General features: G+C 52.3%; 3 protein-coding genes across 5 annotated transcripts; 2 read left to right on the forward strand and 1 right to left on the reverse strand.

Annotated features, from left to right (window-relative positions):
* Positions 1-380: 380 nt before the first annotated feature.
* On the forward strand, positions 381-8248 carry LOC119112593 (U3 small nucleolar RNA-interacting protein 2-like; the record flags this gene model as incomplete). Its single annotated transcript, XM_037236811.1, is given in 9 exon segments — positions 381-608; positions 1027-1095; positions 3562-3757; positions 4464-4531; positions 4533-4713; positions 5962-6086; positions 6652-6845; positions 7279-7476; positions 7903-8248. Coding segments are annotated over 8 exon segments (1371 nt in total), but the record flags the coding sequence as incomplete, so codon positions are not given.
* A 1281-nt stretch (positions 8249-9529) lies between these two features.
* Positions 9530-15662, forward strand: LOC119113106 (DNA replication complex GINS protein PSF2). Of its 3 annotated transcripts, none has more exons than XM_037237439.1 (5): positions 9530-9617; positions 11495-11715; positions 13071-13208; positions 14371-14532; positions 15250-15662. In XM_037237439.1, exons 2-5 carry the CDS (start codon positions 11497-11499, stop codon positions 15295-15297), a joined length of 567 nt encoding a protein of 188 aa, XP_037093334.1. In that variant the 5' UTR covers positions 9530-9617; positions 11495-11496; the 3' UTR covers positions 15298-15662. The 3 variants fall into 3 exon arrangements, with proteins under 3 accessions (XP_037093334.1, XP_037093335.1, XP_037093336.1); XM_037237440.1 differs by having other exon boundaries at positions 9530-9613; XM_037237441.1 differs by lacking the exon at positions 9530-9617 and adding an exon at positions 9859-9948.
* A 976-nt stretch (positions 15663-16638) lies between these two features.
* Positions 16639-17370, reverse strand: LOC119111205 (uncharacterized). Its single transcript, XM_037235025.1, has 2 exons — positions 17209-17370; positions 16639-17012 (listed from the first exon to the last, which is right to left on the reverse strand). The coding sequence occupies exons 1-2, from the start codon at positions 17368-17370 to the stop codon at positions 16764-16766; spliced, it is 411 nt and encodes a 136-aa protein (XP_037090920.1). The 3' UTR covers positions 16639-16763.
* Between the last annotated feature and the right edge of the window lie 4833 nt (positions 17371-22203).

The raw sequence follows: 22203 nt of genomic DNA on the forward strand, positions 1-22203 counted from the left end.
GGAGGTGTTGCTTGCCAGCACCCGTATTTTCCGCTGTATTAATCATCATCTTAACAATATTTTGAATCACAGTTCAGGCAGCATTGTGCTGTCCGGCTTGCCACATCTACGCTTCCGAAACTTCGGTTACGTTCCATTGGCTCTTCCACCATAGGTGCACAGCGTGATTTATGAATGCTCGCTGACTTAATACATCGTTTTCTGCAGACTCAATATCTTTGGAGGAAGAATTGTCATTGTTAAAATCTTCTCATTGAAAAGCCAAGCCGTTGTTTGAAGAAGGCCAAATTCCATAAACGGCAGTGAAATAACGCTATCCTTGAAATGTGCGATTTAGCGACGGTCTCAGCGCAACTGTTCCTTGCACGACATGCGCAAAGCGTACGCTCACGTGTATGCCGCACGCAGGTTTTGGTTGGTCCGTGAACATATTTGAGTGATTGTTTGTGGTGGAACGTTTGAGGCCAAATCGCTGTTATTTCTTGAATATGGCTTTATTCAGTGTCATATCTTGTATTGTCGTAGAACTCCTGTCCTCGTGATCAAGCCAGTATCTCACAAGGCGTCCAGTGGTACGGTTCATTCAGTGACAGGTATTCTCACATTAGGTAAGTGATCACATTGATTGGTATGTCACGATGTTTTCAAGTCAACACGAGTGTATTTCATCAGTATGGGGCTGGAAATCCGCCGGCCATGAAAACACCACAGCCAAAAGCAAAGGGCACAGTTTTTCAGAACATTGGGTGACAATGAATGTGAATATGCTCTGTTGTTCCTGAATCAGGTTGTGCTGAATATGGATTTTAGGTATGCCCAGGCAAGTAGCCACCAGGCAACGAAAAGAGTTAGGTAAACCAAGTGCTTCCAGATATAATGTGACCATGTTATAAGTCAACATAAGCACATTGATAGAAGCTTTGGCATTGGTTTCCCTTCCTGAGCTGCTTTTTGTGATAATCCATTACAACATCAGACCATGGAGAAAACTTTGATTCTCTGTGTATCATGGTTTCACTTTTTCAGATCATCATGCCATTTTTCATCAGGAAGAAGCCAAGTTCAAAAGTCAAGGCAAAGAAAGACAAAAAGAAGGTATGTGCTGTATTGCAATATGTAGGTGTGTGCAATTTAAATGCTTTGATGTACAAGTACATAAAGGGCATGTGATGTTTCTACCACACAGGGATGTACATTTCTACTTGGTAGGGGGTTCCCTCAACATGGTCTCTCCCCAAGTTCGAAAATAAAGTTGATCAAATCTGGCAAGAATCCTGGTTGGTGGCATAGCTTGGGTGGGGGTGTGCATCACTTTTGACTGCTCAGCCCTGCCCAAAATCATACTGTGAAACTTCATCCCTGTTACTACATGTTTCTCCACATGCCTTAAAAGATGCATATAGCTGCTCATTGTGTTTACATTGGTCATTGGTCATGGACATTGGTCAAAATATTTGGTCAAGCATTGAGCTGGGAGCCAACATGTTGTGATACACATGATAAGCATACAAGTACACCAGGGTGCCTTATGTTTGTCATTCTGTCTTCATTTCCACTGCCTTCTACATATCCTGGCACTGCACTGTTTCCCTCAGGTAGGGCAAGCATTTGTGTGCTTGCTTTCCTGTGCAAGAGGTTCAGATTGACGTAATTAAATTTTTGCAGTTTGATTCACATTTGTAGCTGGTCTAGGTACTAAGATATGATGCAAAACATGAAAATGGTTGATAAGGGCCAAGTAAATCTGCCGTAGATCATGTACATGTGACACATGTCATGTACATGTTACATGTCATACCACAAGTTTTTCAATTGATACCCTATCAATGCATGCCACTCCCAGATGTGTCTTAGTCCTACATGCAGAGCTGTGATACAAAAGGTGTAAACCCCTGGAAAAGAGGAGAATCCATTATCCTAAGTTAAAACATGAAAATGAGTTGCTCCATGCTCTGGAGGCCGAGACGTCGTACAAAAGCAAACACTGTTTACAGCAAAATCCTTCTTGCCTGCTCGTGTGAGTGCAACATGGCCGGTGTTACCGCCGATATGGTGCCATCCAATAGCCTGTTCCATTGACACTCCTGAATCGCTTCGTACCCCTTGTGTGCCGAGATACGGTGCAAAAAAGGAGAATGGTCATTGTCGCAAGCTAAAAAAAAACCACCTTGCCAGCTCGTTGTTTTTTGCGTAGCATAACTCAACCATGTCATCCATGATACAAAATTAAGGGCTTAAGGCAATTGCGGAGTCTTTTCCATCAGTACCCATCAGGCATGGGATGAAGCCAGGCTTCTGGCTTTGTAACCTAATCCAAAGTTGAGACAATAACATGAAGCTCAAGTCGGAGCTTCAGCTGGTATGGTATGACGGCATATTTTATAAATACGAAGCCAAATCCGAAGTCAGTCACATCAAACATTGTACACGCGAACACGGAGCCGATGCCAGGGGCGTCGTACGTAAGAAGTGCAAAGCCAAGGCCAAATGATCATTAATTTCCAATCCGAATGCCGAAGGCGAAAAGCGAATCTGGTGTGTGTGTGGGGGGGGGGGGGGGGGGGGGGGGGGGGGTATTTTGCGCCGCCAAAACCGTTGTGTTATGTGCTAAAACTATAGTGTCAGCAAAAACCACAAAGGGTTGTGGATAATTGAGACAAAGCGTAAGATTTAGGACGGAAATTGTTGTGGACCGTCGTGGTCGTCTTCTGTGCTAGTATTTGCGCAATGGATGGTTAGATTCCCCGGCCGTCGTACGTTGTTAATTGGCCCCAAGAATGGTCGCCTGGGTTTGGCTTCCAGCCATGTCCGCATCACAGCCTTGGAACGTTGTGCGGTACTTGGGGGGTAACTGAACAGGCAGACTGTCGTGTGCCGCAAATGTAGTGAATAAGTCAACATTGCAAAGCCGGAGCATCTTCCATTCGCATGCGGCCAAAGTTGTAGCCACATCCAAAACATGTTGAATGTTGAGGCTGAAGCCGAAGCCAGCTGCTGAAAATGTCGGGAAGCTGAAGCTGAAGCCGAAGCAAACCGTTTAAGCTGGCACGAACCCGAAAACAGCCGTGGGAATTGGTTCAAAGTCAAAGCCAAATCCGAAGCATTAAGAGGACATTTACGACTTCGTGGAACCGAAACAAAAGCCAGAGCCGGTTTTGCCCCATGCCTGGTAACCATGCAAAGGTCATCACTTGGATCATGTCGCGTCTTCTTTTCAGATGATTGCATCGAGGTATATGTTGTGCAGGCATAAGACCTATGCTTTCTCGAAGGTCAACATCGTGCTGTATGCAATTTTTTCAGTATTCTCCTCGAAGGTGTCAGTATGCTGCTCATTATCCCGAAGGCTTTCACCGTATTCCTCACAAAAAAACTACGCGGATGCAAGCGGCCATCTGCAGTCCAGGAATTATGTACTGATTTTTTTGTCATGACATGCTCTCGGGACAAAACGTAGGTATGAAGCCGGGTGCCATTTAAGAAAAAAGAATACTGACTTATAAGTATGCTAAGCCTGTACCCTCATTCTACAGCCGTCAATTGCCAAGTTTTGCCTTCCAGCAGCGACCAGTAGAGGCGCCAGCGGCCAAGCGTGCCCGGCTGGTCGAGGAGGAGGATGAAGAGATCGACAGTGATGAGCTGGAAGATGAGCCTGTGGCGGCTGAGGAGCCGGAGCTGTCGGAGACCGAGCTGGAGACTGCTCAGGAGAAGCGTCTCCGCCTGGCCAAGCTCTACCTGGAGGAAATCGAGAGACAAGGTAGGTACTCAGCTTTAAATTGACAAGAGAGCAAAAGCAGAGTTGCTGAATGCTGATGGATGGCACACAGCTTGGTGTTTGTGCCGTTGTGGGCTGCATCAAAGGCAGCTCAGGGGTAATGTGAATAGGCGCAATGTATTTGATGTTGCCTTATTGTTCTATCGCGGTGTTATCGGTGTAGCACACTAATTTTCATTTGTGTGAATAATGCAAGGCAAAATTTGATAGTTGCATGTTGCAAAGTGGCATTGTTTAGAGCCTTATTGAAGCAAGGTGTGTTTAACATGCCAAGTCATGTATTCCATCACTTGTTTGAGTTGTTATGACATATACTGGTACCTGAGAATATTTTTAGAAGACTTGAGTTATTGTAACATAATCGGAGCAGCCCGCACTTCATTGACAGGCAGCGACGATACTGCTGACCAGTAACGCTTCTTTGCGTCATTCGTAACGGGGAGGGGGAGGGGAGGCCGGGCGGGTCGCGGTGTACCGTCTCACCGCCGGGGTCTGACCGTCCGCGGACGGGTCTTGTGTGTCGGGGAGGGGGCGGAGGAGGCCGCACAGGTCGCGGTGTACCGTCTCACCGCCGGGGTCTGACCGTCCGCGGACGGGTCCTGTGTGTCGGGGAGGGGGCGGAGGAGGCCGCACGGGTCGCGGTTGTGGTCGCCCTCACCGCCGGGCTCCGGCCGTATGAACCGTCCAGAGCGCGGCCGGGCCGAGTCGGAGGCGGCGGAGCGGGCCGGCCGCTCGGTGTCTGAGCGGCTGCGGCAGGGACGTGCTGGAGCGGGCCGGCCGGCTGCAGCGGCCGCTGGCCGACGCCGTGCGCCGCCCGCAGCCGGCCGAGGTGCGCCGGCTGCGCTGCCGCCAGCTGCAGCTGCCCGTCACCTGCGCCCTGCTCTCGCCCGACGACCGTCACCTCTACACCGGCTCCAAGGACTGCGCCCTCATCAAGTGTACGTACGCCGCGACCGGAGCCCGTGGCGGAGGCGGCGTCAGGGCTGGAGGCCGTGCAGCCTACACATGTCGCGCCAGCTGACCGCATTGCTGAACAAAAGAGAGAACAGGAAGATGATGGGAATCCTGAACGAGAGATTTTCTGCTGTTTTCAACACGTTGGGACATGCTTTCATTGGCCCCACCGAGCTGTGACAACAATCAGATATGTATCCGAATACGTTATGTACTTAGTACCAAATGTAATACGCCAATTCGCGTGCATTGATAATCCCGTGAAGCGAGTAGTCCGTCTTCACAAGGGAGACTGACCGAAATCACGTAATCGCACCCAGGATCAGGAGATCGGATTTCCTTATGCATTGCTGTATAAGACCATCTGTTACATAGCCGAACGATATCATGTGGTCTCTTTGATATGCTCATGAAATGCTCATGAAAACATGTGGGGTGGGCAGCCACAGTGCTGAGCTAGGTGACACATTGCTTTACCAGGAGAGGGCGGGAGATAGCTGTATGGACCTTCGTGAATTTATTGGTAATGATAACATTTATTCGCAGCTGGTTGTACAAGAATGCCGTCGTTGACGTATTTTTGTTTCGTTCCACATACCGTGGCTGCTTACTGCAAGCTACGAGCAGAACAAACATTTGTTGAAAGTATTATTGTAATTGCATGGTATTCTATCTATTCCGTTGCCTGCTGCTAGGAAACCACTGCGTGATACGAGTGAAAATAATAATTGACTGAGTCGAGCGAAGAATAGTATTACTCTAGCGCTTGGTCACCACACTTCACTCCAAGGGTGATTGTGTAGCGTATAGTCATCATACGAAACATTCCTTATTGGAACTTGGTAATTTATCTTACTCTAGCGAAAAATTGCGCTAGCGTTGCCAATGGCAGCAAGCGACGGTAACTTCAGATAGGCAGTCAGCAAGTGTTTGATTATATGCTAGCTTGGCTGCGTAGCTTTGCGTATGTACGCTTTGTATTCGCAGGTGTAAATGTTGTTCTCGCTTAAATCAGGAGTGAAAATTGATCCTCCGTGCCGAATATGTATACGAGTGGCTAACGTCTGCTCGTTGGCAGGGTGTTTGGAGACGTGCCGTCGCGTCCAGGTGGTGCCGGGAGGTCGGAAGGGCGAGTGGCTAACGTCTGCTCGTTGGCAGGGTGTGTGGAGACGTGCCGTCGCGTCCCGGTGGTGCCGGGAGGATACCAGTGGCTAACGTCTGCTCGTTGGCAGGGTGTTTGGAGACGTGCCGTCGCGTCCAGGTGGTGCCGGGAGGTCGGAAGGGCACGGAGGACAAGCACCAGGGCCACACCACGCACATCATGTCCATGGCCATATCGTCAGACAACAAATACTTGGTACGAGCTCACGCCAGCCTTGGCTGTTCGGAGCGGAAAATATAGAGCTGTGTTAGATGTCGGTGGTAGTGCGCGCCCGCGTGTTCGATCCATATCGGGCAGTAACGGATGGTGTGTGATCCGGCAGAGGGAATGTCTTGGTTCAGCTGTGCGGCGACAGGTGCTGTATAGTTTAGCTGTGGGGCGACCGGTGCTGTATGGTTCAGCTGTGGGGTGACAGGTGCTGTTTGGTTCAGCTGCAGTGTGACAGGTGCTGTGTGGTTCAGCTGTGGGGTGACAGGTGCTGTTTGGTTCAGCTGCAGTGTGACAGGTGCTGTGTGGTTCAGCTGTGGTGACAGGTGCTGTGTGGTTCAGCTGTGGGGTGACAGGTGCTGTTTGGTTCAGCTGTGGTGTGACAGATGCTGTGTGGTTTAGCTGTAGTGTGACAGGTGCTGTTTGGTTCAGGTGTAGGGTGACCAGCGCTGTGTGGTCCAGCTGTGGCGTGACGGGTGCTATGTAGTTCAGCTGTGGCGTGACGGGTGCTATGTAGTTCAGCTGTGGCGTGACGTATGCCGTGTGTCGCCAGGTGAGTGGCGACATGAGCCACCTGATCCAGCTGTGGGAACCGGCCACGCTGAGCCGGCTGCACGTGTTCCGCGGCCACCGGGGCGCCGTCACCGGGCTGGCCTTCCAGCGGGGCACGCACCAGCTGTTCAGCGCCTCGGCCGACCGCATGGTCAAGGTCTGGAGCGTGCACGACCGCTCCTACATCGAGTCTCTGTGAGTTCAGACGGCAGTGCGCCGCACGCGAGAGAGGTAATGTGGTCACGGGGTTTTCGCCAACCGACCGGTAATGATTAGACAGCACTAATCGCGTTATTCCTGGGAGAACAACCCGGATAATGGAGATATAGATGGGTTGATGCATAGCAACATGTCTATCCAAACAATAGCAGAAGTGCATGTTGCCGAATATTAACCTATCTATGTCCCCGTTCTCCCAGTTTTTCTCGGAAGAATAAGGCTATTACTACTGTCTTATCTATGTGAATAATGTCATTGCGAATGCACTGAACAAGTTACGACTAGTGACGATGTGACTGGGCGTGCCGATGGCGGGGCTGCGTGCTGCATGAGCGGCGTGGCGGCGCGGACGGGCAGTCGTCCGCGCCTCTGTCGGTGCGACGGTGACAGGCTGTGGCTCGCGCCGCAGGTTCGGCCACCAGGACGGCGTCACGGCCGTGGACGCGCTGAGCAGGGAGCGCGCCGTCACCGCCGGCGGCCGCGACAACACGGTGCGCGTCTGGAAGCTGGCCGAGGAGTCGCAGCTGGTGTTCACCGGCCACCGCGACAGCATCGACTGCATCAAGCTCATCAACGAGGAGCACTTTGTGACGGGCGGTCAGGACGGGTAGGTGGAGCTGCAGCCGACGGGAGCGGCGCGTAGGTCATCGCGGCACTCCGGGGCGTTCCGGAGTGCCACGATGTGATCCACGGCGGCTCTTATGGACGCCGGGGATTCTTCGATGGGCCTGCGTGGTGTTCACTCGTGCTGCCGTTCCCGAAGACGCCAAATATGCATTTGGCGTCAGCTGTGGTGTCGTGCGTTCCGCGCGAGATGTTTTGAAGTTATATTTTCTTTTACGGGTTTTTGGATTGTCACTTGTTTTCTCTTTTGTCTTAGAATGCTCGTAGCATTCGTTTGAACTTGGGAACTGGCGTTTGTGACACATGGCCCCGCCCTGCCAGCCTGAGGTGTCCAGCCGACACTGCCCACATGACTCGGCCCGTCCGTCTGCCGCTGTCCTGTGTGGTGACCGTGGGCGCCTCTCCGCAGTATGGTCTGCCTGTGGAGCGTCGCGAAAAAGAAGCCGCTGTGCTCGGTGCCGCGAGCGCACGGCCTGGACCCGGACAGCCGGCAGCCGCGCTGGGTGTCGGCCGTCGGTGCCCTCGTCAACTCTGACCTGGTGGCGTCCGGCTCGTGGGACGGCCAGGTGCGGCTGTGGCGGTGTGCGGCCGGCTTCGGCTCGCTGGCGCCGCTCATGGCACTGCCGGCCGCCGGCTTCGTCAACGCGCTGGTGTTCAGCGCCTCCGGCGACCGGCTGCTGGTGGGCTGCGGCCAGGAGCACCGGCTCGGCCGCTGGTGGCGGCTGCGCGACGCCGCCAACCAGGTGCTGCTGCTGCCGCTGACGGCCGGCGCCGGCTCCGAGGCCGCGTGACCGGCGGCCGGGCGCTCTGCCAGCCGGCCCCGGCACCCGCTCGTGTCTGTGATGTAGTGTCCTCAGTGCCCCGGGAACATGGACTGTCGCCGGGCTGGGGCGACGGCCCAACTGGCTGGGATGTGGTCGCCGGCGGAGACGTGGTGTTGGGCGGATGTTGCGCTCAGCAACCGCGACAATACACGACTTGTGCGAAATGAGTATGATGCGGTGTGCCGGCACGCGCTGCGCTGCAGCATTGTGGGGACCGGTGGTGGTGGGCGTTCTGCATATGCACTGCAAACTGCATATTGCACAGGTGTCGTGACATGACTTGGCATTTAGTAGTTAGGTCGGTTCACAAAGGAATGTCTAAAAACGCGTGTTAAAAGCGGGTAACACCACAAAAAGTCGCATGTAGTTTAACGCATACCCGAGGGTCCTGACATTGTAATCCAAGACAACCTGCTCGTCGGAATGTAGATTATTCGGAAGGTACAAATGCCTGCTTGGATGAATTTAAGCTACCAGATGTACAAGAAATTCGCAATCTATAAACCACTGCTGTATCGCGTACAAAGATGGCAAAAATGCTGCATGCTAGGCCAGGAAACATCCACCAAAATTCCTCGTGCTCTTGTTTTCTAAAAGGACACCCATGGCAACCAGACAAGAACCGGGAGAATGAGGCATATCCATGGTATATCCAAGATATTTCCGAAGAGTATGACTTAGCAAAGTATGACGCGGGCATTGTTCGGATCATAGTCTGCGATGGAAGTTCACCGCGCCCAACTCGCGTAAAAAGAACGCCCGCGTGAACATAGCAGTAAGTGCAGACGTCAGATTTCGGCCGAGGGCGCCGTAACAGTGTTTCAAGACTAATGAAGCACAAACAACTCAAAACGTCGCAACTGGAAGAGAAAAAGACAACATTGACTTTTTAAATCCTTACGCAACAAAATAGTCCTCTCAACGGCAGCAGCGACCTTAATATATACATAGAACGGCTTGTTCATGAAAGCAGTAGCACCAAGGCACTACTTGGATTTTCGTCGCCTGCCTCTTGTGCGTCAATCCCGGTAGCGCTTTCCCTACAAATCTGTTTTTTTTCCGGTTGAAGGTTGGGGAAAACTTTACTCACGGTGCGGTAAATGTGGTATCACTTGTCGACCAGAATCGCTGCCATTCGTGCGCGCGAGAATTCATCCGCGCGTAATTTGGGTTTGTGCCTTGGGGCTTGTGTCTGAGTGGCGCCTTCGAGGCGATTATTCAGTGGCGATAATTCTTAAGCCGGCATATTTCACCCATGTGCCCAAAGACTCAAAGTGTGACCAGGTGCAGGCATTGGTAGGTAAGGATGGAAACTTCGACTGTTACGCATATCGAGTCTATATCTTTTTGAGTGTGCACGCACCAGCAACCAACAGCTGGAATTAGGCGTTATGATTGTGCTGTAATGTAACCATGCAAGTCTAGCATAGCTTGGGCCGGTTTGTAGAATTGGGCTTAGGATGACATTGTTTTTACTTGATTTGCTGCCTGCCAACCACGTTGCATTCAATATTATTAACTTATTAACCAGACAGTTATAACCCAGCCTCAGTTTTGAAAATCCATGTGCTGCTCCTGACACCTCCCCATCATTGCATGCAGAAATGGTGGCACACATGCGCTATGATAAGGTAAAGCTAGATTTGGCTTAGTGCTTGGTTGATGTTGCTTGAAAAATGTTTTTTGTAATATTTTTGCCTGAAAGTATCATTACAATTTCAAAATTTCTTGAAAGATTGTCTTTATGGGCTGAAACTGGCAGCAACCATGCACTACCATTGTGCCTGGAGTGGCAGTATTTACTGTGGGGAAAATGATGATATAATCCTGTTAGTTTCTTATTACTTTTGATGTTGTATTGTTTATACTTATTTTCTTTTTTATGTAGGTCTGTTTTCAATAGCTGCAGAAAATACAATTATGTTAGGCATTGAGCTGTGTATATAAACATTGATGTTCCTACCACATTCAGTTGGGTGATATGAGCTATTTGTGGAATAAAGTAAGTGGCAAAGTAGTTGTATTGGCATGTTTACCATGCCAGTCTGCAGCTTTCCACATCACTGCAATCTTTTGCAAATATTGTGATGCAGGTCACTATGTTCACCTTTGAGCCTAAAACATTTGCATTGCTTAGCAGTTACAATGAAGTCACATCATATTTGAAAGCAATACATACATCTTGGATGATTAGGCTACATCAAATTGGGCTAGGAAGGCTTACAAAACAAGTTAAAACAGGTTGAAAACATGGATCAGTTCTGCAGTACATTGTAATAGTGGCAGACTGAAGGATGGTAACCTGCCTAGCAATAATGCTGGCTTCATGTGTTCTTCAAGTTGCATGGCATGTGGTTCTATATCACGGCATATTACACAATTGCATGGAAAACAATTGATTAGCATTGTCATGTGTATAGTAGAAGCACACAGTGTGGAAGGCAAATATTATTATAATGTAGTAACTTCAACAGTTTTTGAGGAAACCATATTTGTTTGTAAAAATACATTGTAAGCATGGCAAGCAGCAGCCATCATTGTTATTTCACAAAGTGTTAATCAAATGTGACAGGAAGCTTATTTGCTGCATAAAGTCTGCACAATTTGCTGTAGACCTTCCAGACCTCATTGAACTATAAAAAGCTTATTTTACCTTTCCAACTTGCTAAGTTTTGTAGCATTTTGCCCAAACCTATGATAGATGCAAGAACAACCCAGACTTAGTTTAAATGCTACTTGTCAGCAAATATTAGTTGGTCACATTCTGACACTGCTGTTCCAATCATATTGTCTATGTTATTCTATATTCCTTTTGGGGCTCTAAATCCCTGGTGGTCAGGTTTTGCAAACATTTCACCTTGAATACAGTGTGCTTGAATGACCTCTATATGAAGTTATACTTGCATTGTACCATGGCCACACTTGACACTTCCAGTCATTAGCAGTGCAGCCATTCACACATGTTAGGGAATCATGGGAGGGATGGCTGAATATGCAATGTACAAGATTCCTGTGTAGGCCTTACAGCCACAAGCAAGTCAACCTATTAGGTATGCTAGTTTTTCCACTCATCACCTGCTCTAATTCCTTTCTTCATGTTTATGTATGAGGACTGCACATTTCTTAGCTGAACTATGTATGCTCGCTTGTGTTGAGAGAGAGTCTCGTCCATTTCAGAGATGATCTCCCCGGACGAGATGGAGTTTCTGGCGGAGGGCGGCACGCTCAATATCATCCCGAACTTCCAGCAGGACCGACTGTACCTGATCGGCGGGGACGTGGGCCCTTTCCGGCCGGCGCTGCCCATCACCGTGCCCGTCTGGCTGGCCGTCAACCTGCGACAGCGCAGCAAGTGTCGCATCGTGCCGCCCGACTGGATGGACGTGGCTCGCCTGCAGGTGGGCATGCTCCGACCCGACCCGACCCGACCCGACCCGACTCGACTCGACTCGACTCGACTCGACTCGACTCGACCTGACCTGACCTGACCTGACCTGACTGACCTGACTTGACTTGACCTGAACCCGTCTTCGTCCTCGTCCTCGTCCTCGTCCTCGTCCTCGTCCTCGTCCTCGTCCTCGTCCCGTCCCCGTCCCCGTCCCCGTCCCCGTCCCCGTCCCCGTCCCCGTCCCCGTCCCCGTCCCCGTCCCCGTCCCCGTCCCCGTCCCCGTCCCCGTCCCCGTCCCCGCGCCGATTCACCGAGCACGGGGTGACGCCAGTGGTGCGTGTTCCTCCGGTAGAGTGGTGATGTTGGCAGCACAACCTGGCGCCTGTGACGGCATTCCTTTCTTACGTCAGTTACGTTCATGACGTAGGTAGGCGTAACGTCGGCGGTCAGTGCCTCTCCATTATGGCGGTCAGGTCAACTACACAGCGTCATGGCCCTCTGGTTATGACCCTGGATCTCCTAGCCAGGCTCGGCCTCAGTCCTTATGTTTGAGCTGCAGTGCGTGTCGCAGTGCTGCTCTGGCACCCATGCTGATGGCCCATTTTACGATGGAATGAAGTTTTCACTCATGTGTTGGTTGGTGTAGCCCTCCAGTGTTGACTGATCCCGTCACCACTGGCCGGTTCTCAGTCGTGACACCAGTCCCCTGGTGGTGACGCTCGTTATCCCTCCAGTGGTGACTGATTCCGTCACCACTGGCCGGTTCTCAGTCGCGACACCACTCTCTTAGTGGTGACGCTCGTTGTCCCTCCAGTGGTGACTGATACCGTCACCACTGGCCGGTTCTCAGTCGCGACACCACTCTCTTAGTGGTGACGCTCGTTGTCCCTCCAGTGGTGACGGATTCCGTGACCGGTGGCTCAGTTAGCTAGAGCGCCTGCCTCCCGATTCACCCACCCGTGGCGGAGTGGGTTCGAGTCGCTTTAGATGCTCGCTATTTGTCCTTGACAGATATGGCCTGCGGCCGGTGGCAGTGGTCGCGCTAAAGGTCAGTTGACGTCAGAGGGCAGGACGGACCGTGCCGAGCATTGCGGCACGTTAAGCTTTCGCCACTAAATTCTGCCGTTGCCTGGAATTGCGCGATCGGATGGTAGGGGTCAGGGCTCACACAACAAGCACTGCTTAGCGTGAGCACTGATCCCAGAAATCCATCCATTCCAAAGGTTCGGATCAAATTTCAAAAAAAAATCCGTCACCACTGACCAGTCCTCAGTCGTGACACCGGTCTCCTGGTGGCGACGCTTGTCATCCCTCCAGTGGTGACGTTCGTTACCCCTGCGGCAACCTTCGTCGTGCTGCCGACAGGAGAAAAAGGAGGAGGAGAAGAACTCCGCGCATTTCACGCCCATGCCCAGCGATCACTACATGGAGGTAACGCAGCTGATGATTGACGTGGCGCCTGGAGACCTGCCGCGGGCCGATGAGATACGCACCATCATCAAGGTATGCCCCGCCGCCGACACTGTAGTCAGAGACTCGGAACGCGCGCGACGCTGACCTGCATTGGGACGGAATTATGCTAAGATCATGGGGTGAGGGGGGGAGGGCTTGTCGCCGCGGCGCGCGCCACATGCAGAGCGCTGGCCCGGGCTGTACCGCCGCTCACATGCGGATTGAAGGCAGGTAGCCCCTCACCCATCGCGGTATGACTCGGCCCCGAACGGGTGGGTTCCCAGGGAATCTCGCGCGTCGACCTCGCGCCCCGATGTGCGCGACCCTCAACGTTGCTGGTGGCGCTAGCGCGTGTGTCTGAGCCCCACCTAAACAGCGTGGTTTGGCGCGTGGAACATGCGCTCCCCGGGTCACTCTCGACGTGAGGTGATGCGAATGACCTGAGTTGCAGGTTTTATCCGGTTTGCTTTTGGCTCCGACACATGGAGAGCAATGCATCCCTGCGGTTCACGTAGCGCTGCCTTTCGATTCCCTGAGCTTTCAACACGACAGCTAAGGGCTTTTTCTCTGCGTTTAGTGCCGCACGGTCTTTTATGCGATCTCATGGCTCGCCTTCTCGCGCACCATCGGGTGGAGACCATCGCTAAGGATGGCCTGTTGCGTGATTACTTTCCCGATGTCCTGGTGGTCCGAACTAGGTTTGTTAATGACTTTTGCCATAGCCTTTTAGCCAACAGCACTGAGTATTTCAGCTTGTCGTTCGATGTGATGGCATGGCCGCTTGTCGTCGGGGTCCTCCCCCTCCCTTTGGCAGGGAAGTGCGGAGCACTCATTAGGGCTCAAACCCAGTTGGTTGTATCTTGAAGGTGCTGTGCCTGTCACGGGTACACGGGTACGGTAAGCCAGGTAATGTGGTGAGCGCTGAACGTCGCCATGCTATCACGTGCTGAGGCAGCTGATGATAATGTGTAGCGAGGGTTATTCCTCAATAGGTCTGCATATGCTGCTGGTTATTTTCATGCCTTGTATCGGGCCAGCTGCACAAAGCTTTGATCAAAAAATGCAGTTTGGCTTGCCTGCCAGAAACATTTAGATGGCCGTATATCTAGCAAGTTGATTGGCCATCGTGGCTCTAAGTGGGAAGGCGCGCTCTGTGACCATGACTTGAGCAGTGGATGGCTGCGAGACGCACCTGCCCGGCTGCTGTCCCCAGGACATCTGGGACATCCGTGTGGCCAAGCTGCGCTCCTCGGTGGACGCCTTTCTCAAGTCCAACTCGTCGTACGCCAAGCTGGACCACCTGACGCTGCTGGAGCTGAACACCGTGCGCCCGTTCCTGAACCACTCGCTGGACCAGCTGTACCGGGTCAAGAAGGTCAGTCGGTCGGCGCCTGGGTCGCAGACGCGTGGCTTGTTCCATGGCGACGCCCCGCTTCCGCAGCTGTCACGGCCACTGAGCGCTGCCGCGCAGCAGCTGCAGCGGCTCACTTCGAGGGGCATTTACAGCGCTCAGAGGGTCTCTGTCGACAACGTCGAATCCCATTTAGCCGAACTCATCTGCTGCTGTATGCTGAAACTTGACTGCAGCTAGGGTGGCCAGGTGCTCTTGGTTTCCGACGAACACCGTGCTGCTGGACTTGGCGTCACTTATCAAGGTTGTGTTCATCGCTGGCACCTCATGCCATCGGTTTCCATTCCCTGTGTGCGCTATAGTTGTGTTTACGTTTAACGAAATCTAACTTCAGGTGGCTAAAGCCTCATTTCAGTATGCCATTACAGGTTTTTCGACCGGCGACGGCGGCGACGATTCAGTATTAGCTCCTTTTCCGATCCAACCTCTTACGTCCCTAGTAGGGAGCGCAATGAGGCTTTGTGTACGGTCTTGGAGATGCCACCACAGATGCCATGCGTGATAGATGTGCGATCTGGACCTGATGGTTGCCAATCTCATTAGCATGTACCCACGGTATTGTGAGACGACTGCATGAAGAAAGGGTAGGTATGTCGTCTTCTAATATGTATGTAAACATCTCCTAAGACACACCGCTACTGTTACAAGGTCATCGCTCACACTGCGACACATCTTCGCCAGGACACGTACCGGAGTTTGACGCAAGACAACAGTCGGCTGGCGTCGTGACGGCCGTGGTCTGGCCGTGGACAGAGGCCCTGCCGCCGCCGTCGTGGCCGCTCTGGCTTTGGATCGTCAGTCGCCATCTCGGTGAGCCGGTCGTGACCGGCCTGGTCTGGCCGCTGACAGAAACCGAACCGCTGCTGCGGGCGCGGAGCAGGACCGCCGTGAGAGCCGCTGTTAGCTCGGGGTAGGACGGCCGTGAGAGCTGCGGTTAGCTCGGGGCAGGACCGCCGTGGGAGCCGCTGCGGTTAGCACGGGGCAGGACCGCCGTGAGATCTGCTGTTAGCTCGGAACAGGACCGCCATGAGAGCCGCTGCAGACAGGTGCGGAAGTCCGGACGGCGAGCGGCGTCGACCGCAGGGCCGTGGCCAACTCTGGTGGCGGCTCCATCCGTTGCCGTGCAGCACACCACGCCCACGAATGACAGGCCAGACTACGGACGCCAGCGTCTGTGCGCGTTCGAGGCTGGATGGACGTCGCTCGCTACCATCGCGGCGTGGTGCGGCCAGCTGACGCCAGTGACATGGGCGGCCTTTCTATCAGACTGTGCCTGTGAGGCTTGTCTTGCGATATCGAGCCTGATAGGCCGCTATACGTGAGGCTGACCTTTGTACGGCGCAGTGCGCGCCAACTGCGGTATCAATTGCGAGTTGCGTGGGTCAGAACCTCTGCAAGCATTTTGAATGGTTTTGCACCTTTGTTTTATAAAAAGCAAGGCTGGTCAAGCATCGCCTGGCGTCCAAAACGTTAGTTTTGAGGCAGTCAGTTACAGTGTACTAACTCGCTGCGACTGACTAGGGGCATGATTCGTAGAAAAGGTGCCACGCGGTTTGTGTTCACGAAAAAACCCACGAGATAAATGGTCGCACCTTGTTACAATTGCCGTGCCTGGTGGCCTCTACGTATGACTTGTTTTTTAGTGGCTCCGTTGCGTCGTTTTGTATTTCTGGGTCTGATTAATGCAACTTGGGCGACTGGTCATAGCTGTGTGGTTATATTTTACCTGTCACGTGATACGAAACGCTAGTTTTGCAAACAACCGACGATAGTGAGGAAAGCCCCTGAACCTCTCCGATCTATGGAATGGACCCTGAATCCCTCTTGTGGTGCCGGACTCGTTGGGCCGGGTAGCCGGACGACTGCCGAGCACAGAGCACAGCCCCGAGTTGGTGCGGTGGGCGGGTTACTGCCGCGCTCGCCGCTACAGCTCAGCGTGTGATCTCAGCTCACGCCCGCCGCTATAGCATAGCGTGTGAGCCCAGCTCACGCCCGCCGCTACAGCTCTACATGTGAGCTCAGCTCGCGCCCGCCGCTGCAGCATAGCGTGTAAGCTCAGCACGCGCCCGCCGTTGCAGCTCAGCGTGTGAGCTCAGCATGCGCCCGCCGCTACAGCACAGCGTGTGAGCTCAGCACGCGCTCGCCGCTACAGCAGTGTGCGAGCTAAGCTCGAGCGCGCCCGCGGCGCGCGGAGCTCAGTGGTTGCCGTGCGTCGTGAGACGACCGACACTCGGCCGCGGTGTGAAGCCGGCCGCCATTTCGGCCGCCAGGAGATGCGGCGGCCGCGCCGCGTTCAGGTAGTAGGCCCAGTAGCAGATGTTGAACAGCACGAAGGCGGCTGGGTACACGATCAGCGACGTCTTCTCGAAGACAACGGCCACGTGACCCCAGCGCTTGTCGCGCTCGTCCCCTTGGTCGCGCCCGAGCGGCGTGGAGGAGGACGAGGAAGCGGCGGCGGCGGCGGCGGCGGCGGCCATGTCTTCGGTCTGCGAGTTAACGGAGAAGCTGACCGTTGCCCGGCGGCGCCCGGTGGGCTGGGTGGTGCGTAGAATCGGCCGGTGCTCCGGCAGGTAGGCCCGACTTGGTGCGTCGAAATAGTCGGACGGCGCGGCTTCGGGCTCGTCGTCGGGCGCGCCGAACAGGGTCGTCGAACACCTGGCGGTTCTCGACCAGCGCCACCGACACGGGCGCCAGGAAGCCGAGCGCCTCGTGCTTGTATGCCTGCGAATCGATAAAGTGCAACCGGATATCGACCAGGCAGTGGACGACGGCGACGAATACAAATGAGTAGCACACGACCATCCATATGTCAATGGCCTTGATGTAGGAACGACGACGGCGAGTGCATCTCGACCATGTTGAAGAGCGCAGCCAGCGTCAGCATAGTGGTGATGGTCATGATGATGCGGCCTTGCGCATACGCCGGCGGAATGAGGAACGTCAACCACGAGATGATGACGACAGCACCGTAGGTAAGTAGACTTGCAGCACATAGAATTGCAGCTTGCGAGAAAAGATGAAAACCACGCCGGCGCGCGAGTAGTTCCCTGTATTATATTGCATGGTGGTTGCGTTAAGCATCCGTATGCTGAAAGTGAATTGATCGAGTTTGTACTTTTCCTGTAAAACAATGGGCTCATCCGGATCCCAAAGCACTTTTGATGAGTGTCCTCAAGACGCCAGCTTTCCATGTACATGGGGCAGTACTGAATGTCCATTGGGAAGTTGTCAAAGTTCATCATGCACGATATGGCGAAGATGCCAAACGTCGTGAACTTAACCTCTCCGACATTACTCATGCGAAAGGATGCTGCTCTCATCAGGATTTCTGGTTCATATACGCTTTCGATCCGCGTGATGTAAACGTCGGGAATCCACAACATATCCTTCGCTCGCGATGGCCGATAGCTGGCCGAGTCATTGTTCACGCGTTGAACGTCAGGACAATCATCGCGATATTCTGGAGGTGCCTGCACTCTAGTGTCTTTCCAGAACTCACTAAACGTCATACTTAGGCTTATTGTTTCAGTAACTTCATCAACACCCGTTATCTGCATAACTTCCAAAGATATTTTAATCGGCAGTGAACAGAACTTTTTCTGTTCTTTCTTCGTTGCCGTGGAACACTGAATACCATGCTTGCGCTTCACGGCAGCAAGGTCTATGGTGGTTCCGTGAGCCGGTTGTAATTGTGGCAAACTGGGAGCATGCCGAGCACATCTCAGGTGGTTGAAACTGGACGAATTCCCAGGATTGTTTGGTTGCTTTGTTGAACCCGTTGCATTTAAAAGCATTGATCCACTGGAAGCTGTTTCTGTGGTTGTTAACAGTGTGCCGTCACCAATCTTCAGTAGTAATGCGCACGCAAAAGCAACAGACAGCATACATTTTTTCGATCTTCCAGCTAGTTTAAAATGCATTGTGTTGTCTTGCCTGGTGTCTTGAACGTCGCGCAAGTTTCAAGTCGTCCATCACGATATTTCATACGGTCCTAGCAGCCTCATGACATCAGGTAACGAAAACGCCGCAATCGAATAAATCGGTGAGCTTTGAATGCCGTGCCGAAAACCCTTTGCTTAACAAAGTGAAGCCCATTATAGCAAATGAGCAGTTCACGTCCGGAAGTTGTTGTCAAGTTGGCGGCCGTTGAGCGAAAAAAAGATTGGTCAAGCACGTGACATTCAGAAGGCATTCATCGGCTTCCGGCCGGATTCCGGATTTCCCGAAGCATTCATGGTAAACCAGAGGTATCGCGCGCCAGCATCTGCCAGTCTCGCTTACGTGTAATTGATTGGCCCGTGCTTTAAATATAAACGTCAGAATTCAGGCGTCATGATGCCGTTACGGGGCAAATTTTGTCGAGTCATCTTTTGAGTCTGCCGAATTTCGAGCCATACCTGCATGGCAAACAGCGAGCGCCTAAAGCGAATCGAACTCACCCATCCACGCCACGGGTGGGTGAATCAGAAAGCAAGCACTTTGACCAACTGAGCTATCGGGCATCCACTCATTGCGTGGATTTCCACCTAGAGCTATCAGATGACACATAAACGTCGGCGCCGTAACTGTGGTAGGACTAATGAATGAACTGGCGTGTGTTCAAAAGATTTGGTTACTGCTTCTGGGTGCGTGAAGTGTTCCGTAAATTTCATTCTTTCGGTGCTAGTAATAGCAAATTCTGCTAACTTGACAAGGAACAATGACTATAAACCATGTTTTGAACATGTGGCCACTTTCGGGTGGTAAAAAACCAATGCTTCAACCTGATCCAACTCGTTAATAAAATAGTTCACGCTGTAACGTAGCCCAAGCCCTAAGAATTCCGTGACCTATTCTTAGCTGCCAGAATTTGGCTGCTCTCGGATGGTAAGAGAACTAATGCTTCAACCTCACCCAACTCGTTAAAAAAGATAGTTCGCGCTGTGGCGGTAGCTCAAGTGCTAAGAATTCGGTGACCTGTTCTTAGCTGCCAGGATCAATGCACTTGAGTCGACCGAGAGCGACGTTTCAAACCCATCCATCAAAGCATTTTCCCAGATCGGATCTGGACCTTTCGAACGGATGGATTTCTGGGATCAGAACTCACGCCGAACGGTGCTTGTTGTATGAGCTCTGACTCTACCATCCGATCGTGCAATATGGCGGATTTTGTTGGCGAAAGTTAAACGTCTGGCAATGTTCAACACAGTCCCGTCCTGCGCTCTGACATCACTTGACCTCTAGGGCGAACCGCCGCCACGGGCCGCAGGCCAAATCTTTCGAAATGAGATAGCGAGTGCCTATAGAGTGATTCGATCTCACCCAGCCACGGGTGGGTGAATCAGAAGGCAGGCGCTTTTAACCAAGTGAGCTATCAGACATTTATTGAGGACGCGAACTTCCACCGAGGGCTATGGGTGGCCTTCTGGCCGGCCGTTTGATGGCTCTCACACAGGCGTTTTATTGAAACGCCGGAGTCCGTTCTTCCATCACAAGCTAATGCTAGCGGGGTGTCGAATTCGTGCCTCTATATTCGGCGCCTGGCAAGGAACCGGCGAGTGTGAGCCGTGCTAGTCACCACTCGCCGGTCGTCCTGGCAAGGAACCGGCGAGTATGAAGCCGTGCTACTCACACTCGGCCGGGTCGTCCTGGCAAGGAACCGGCGAGTGTTAACCATGCTACTCACACTCGCCGGCCGTCCTGGCAAGGAACCGGTGAGTATGAGCCGTGCTACTCACACTCGCCGGCCGTCCTGGCAAGGAACCGGCGAGTGTGAGCCGTGCTACTCACACTCGCCGGCCGTCCTGGCAAGGAAACGGTGAGTATGAGCCGTGCTACTCACACTCGCCGGCCGTCCTGGCAAGGAACCGGCGAGTGTGAGCTGTGCTACTCACACTCGCCGGCAGTCGTGGCAAGGAACCGGCGAGTGTGAGCCATGCTACTCACACTCGCCGGCCGTCCTGGCAAGGAACCGGAGAGTGTGAGCCGTACTACTCACACTCGGCGGCAGTCGTGGCAAGGAACCAGCGAGTGTGAGCCGTACTACTCACACTCGGCGGCAGTCGTGGCAAGGAACCAGCGAGTGTGAGCCGTACTACTCACACTCGCTGGCCGCCCTGACAAGGAACTTTGTCATGAAGAAGGAACGTGAAACGGACGTAGTACATAAAATCGTTGTAGACTGGAGCTGCTGTCAGCTTATTTTAGCGACAAAATCTCAGTTTTTACGTCAGCAAGTGGCCTTTTGGTCGGCTTTTTTATTTGACCCTCACAAGGCTTTTTGTTGAAAACCCTTGGTGCACTCTGTCATTTTAGCACATTTTGGCGGCGTGTTTGCACTTGCACAACTGTTTTAATCGACCAGCGAAAGCAAAACTTGCGGGTTTTGATACTACCAGTGGCATGGTTGTCAAACGGCCCCCCCCATACATGTGCAGAAGGTTTGTGGTGTCCCCTTTGTAAGCCATTCAATATATGCCTCATGGGATATCTTTTTAAATGGTGACTATACGCTCCGCCTTGTCTGAAAACAAAAACACGTTTCGCTCACTCATCGGTCGACTGGCTTATTTTTATTCCTGTTCCATTCTCCTACACGCAAACTTGGAGTATTTTGCGACATTACCGCACGCAAAATTAACGCGCACTCGGGCGGGAAGGTAAATTTGACTCCCCCCCCCAACGGTTTTTCCAGAATGTTTTCCCAACAGCGCGGTGAAGCGGCGCCAAAGTATGCATAGCTGCAGACAATGGGTTAGCGGATCGTTTGGCACCAACAATTTAAATGTACCTTGTAAGATACAGCAGGTCAAAGTGAAGCGAAGACAAATTCTAGGAAATGGTTCAATTTGACACAACAACTGAGCGTTAGACGAAGCCATACGCCTCTGAGATAGTTTCTTAGGCGAAAAACCCTTGGATTAAAAAATTAAACTGACCTAGGGTCAAGTATGAGGGTCGGACCAAGGTCAAAACCAGCCTGTGTTTGAACTCTAGAGTTTGCTGCATGAGGCAATTTTTGGCACTCAATCGAAATCTAGCAATAGCAGCAACCGCGTCATACATCTTTCATGGACCTGTTAAAGGTCTGAGTATGTCACTGACCTAAAATGGCCCAGGTCCACATTTGGTTGTGAAAAACATGCTGCCTAGCGTAATCCCTGACGTTTATCCAAATGGAAAAATCGAAGGAGTCTTGTATCATTTTGGTCCTCATGATCTTCGAAGGGTTAAACAATGTTACTGACCTTAAATGAGCACCAGGACCCTTTGCTTAGAGAAAGCACTGAAGTTCACGGTGGTGGCATGACAAGGTTTGGGACACTTTGAGCACCAATCTGGATTTGAAGCTTTTTGACAATATTTGACTCGAGGGTCATGACTTAAGAACCTTAGATTTTGACACAAGTGATTTAATGTACAAACACACCCTGTAAATTTGGTGTATCTAACTCCCTTAGCGCCTGAGACCCCAGTGGTTCAAATTAACCCCCCGTCCAAGCGCAGGGTATTCAGCCTATTTTAAGTCAAGCCTGAGTGAGCCTGTGTGGGTACCGCTTTGGAACGCCCATTTCGGTATGGTTGGTAGAATTTCATTGGCCACCACATAAGCTTATCTATCCTTTGGATCCACAGAAGGTCTTATCCAGGGACAGA

This window comes from Pollicipes pollicipes, unplaced genomic scaffold (assembly GCF_011947565.3).
Source record: "Pollicipes pollicipes isolate AB1234 unplaced genomic scaffold, Ppol_2.1 Scaffold_7261;HRSCAF=8764_pilon_pilon_pilon, whole genome shotgun sequence".
In the NCBI taxonomy this organism is placed as follows: domain Eukaryota; kingdom Metazoa; phylum Arthropoda; class Thecostraca; order Pollicipedomorpha; family Pollicipedidae; genus Pollicipes; species Pollicipes pollicipes.

Coding starts and splice junctions, on each gene's coding strand:
- LOC119113106 (XM_037237439.1), top strand. CDS start 11,497: ATGATCTCCCCGGACGAGATGGAGTTTCTGGCGGAGGGCGGCACGCTC. Junction 11,716..13,070: donor TGGACGTGGCTCGCCTGCAG/GTGGGCATGCTC, acceptor TGCTGCCGACAG/GAGAAAAAGGAGGAGGAGAA. Junction 13,209..14,370: donor AGATACGCACCATCATCAAG/GTATGCCCCGCC, acceptor TGCTGTCCCCAG/GACATCTGGGACATCCGTGT.
- LOC119111205 (XM_037235025.1), bottom strand. CDS start 17,370: ATGGTCGTGTGCTACTCATTTGTATTCGTCGCCGTCGTCCACTGCCTG. Junction 17,013..17,208: donor GCCAGGTGTTCGACGACCCT/GTTCGGCGCGCC, acceptor GCCGCCGCTTCC/TCGTCCTCCTCCACGCCGCT.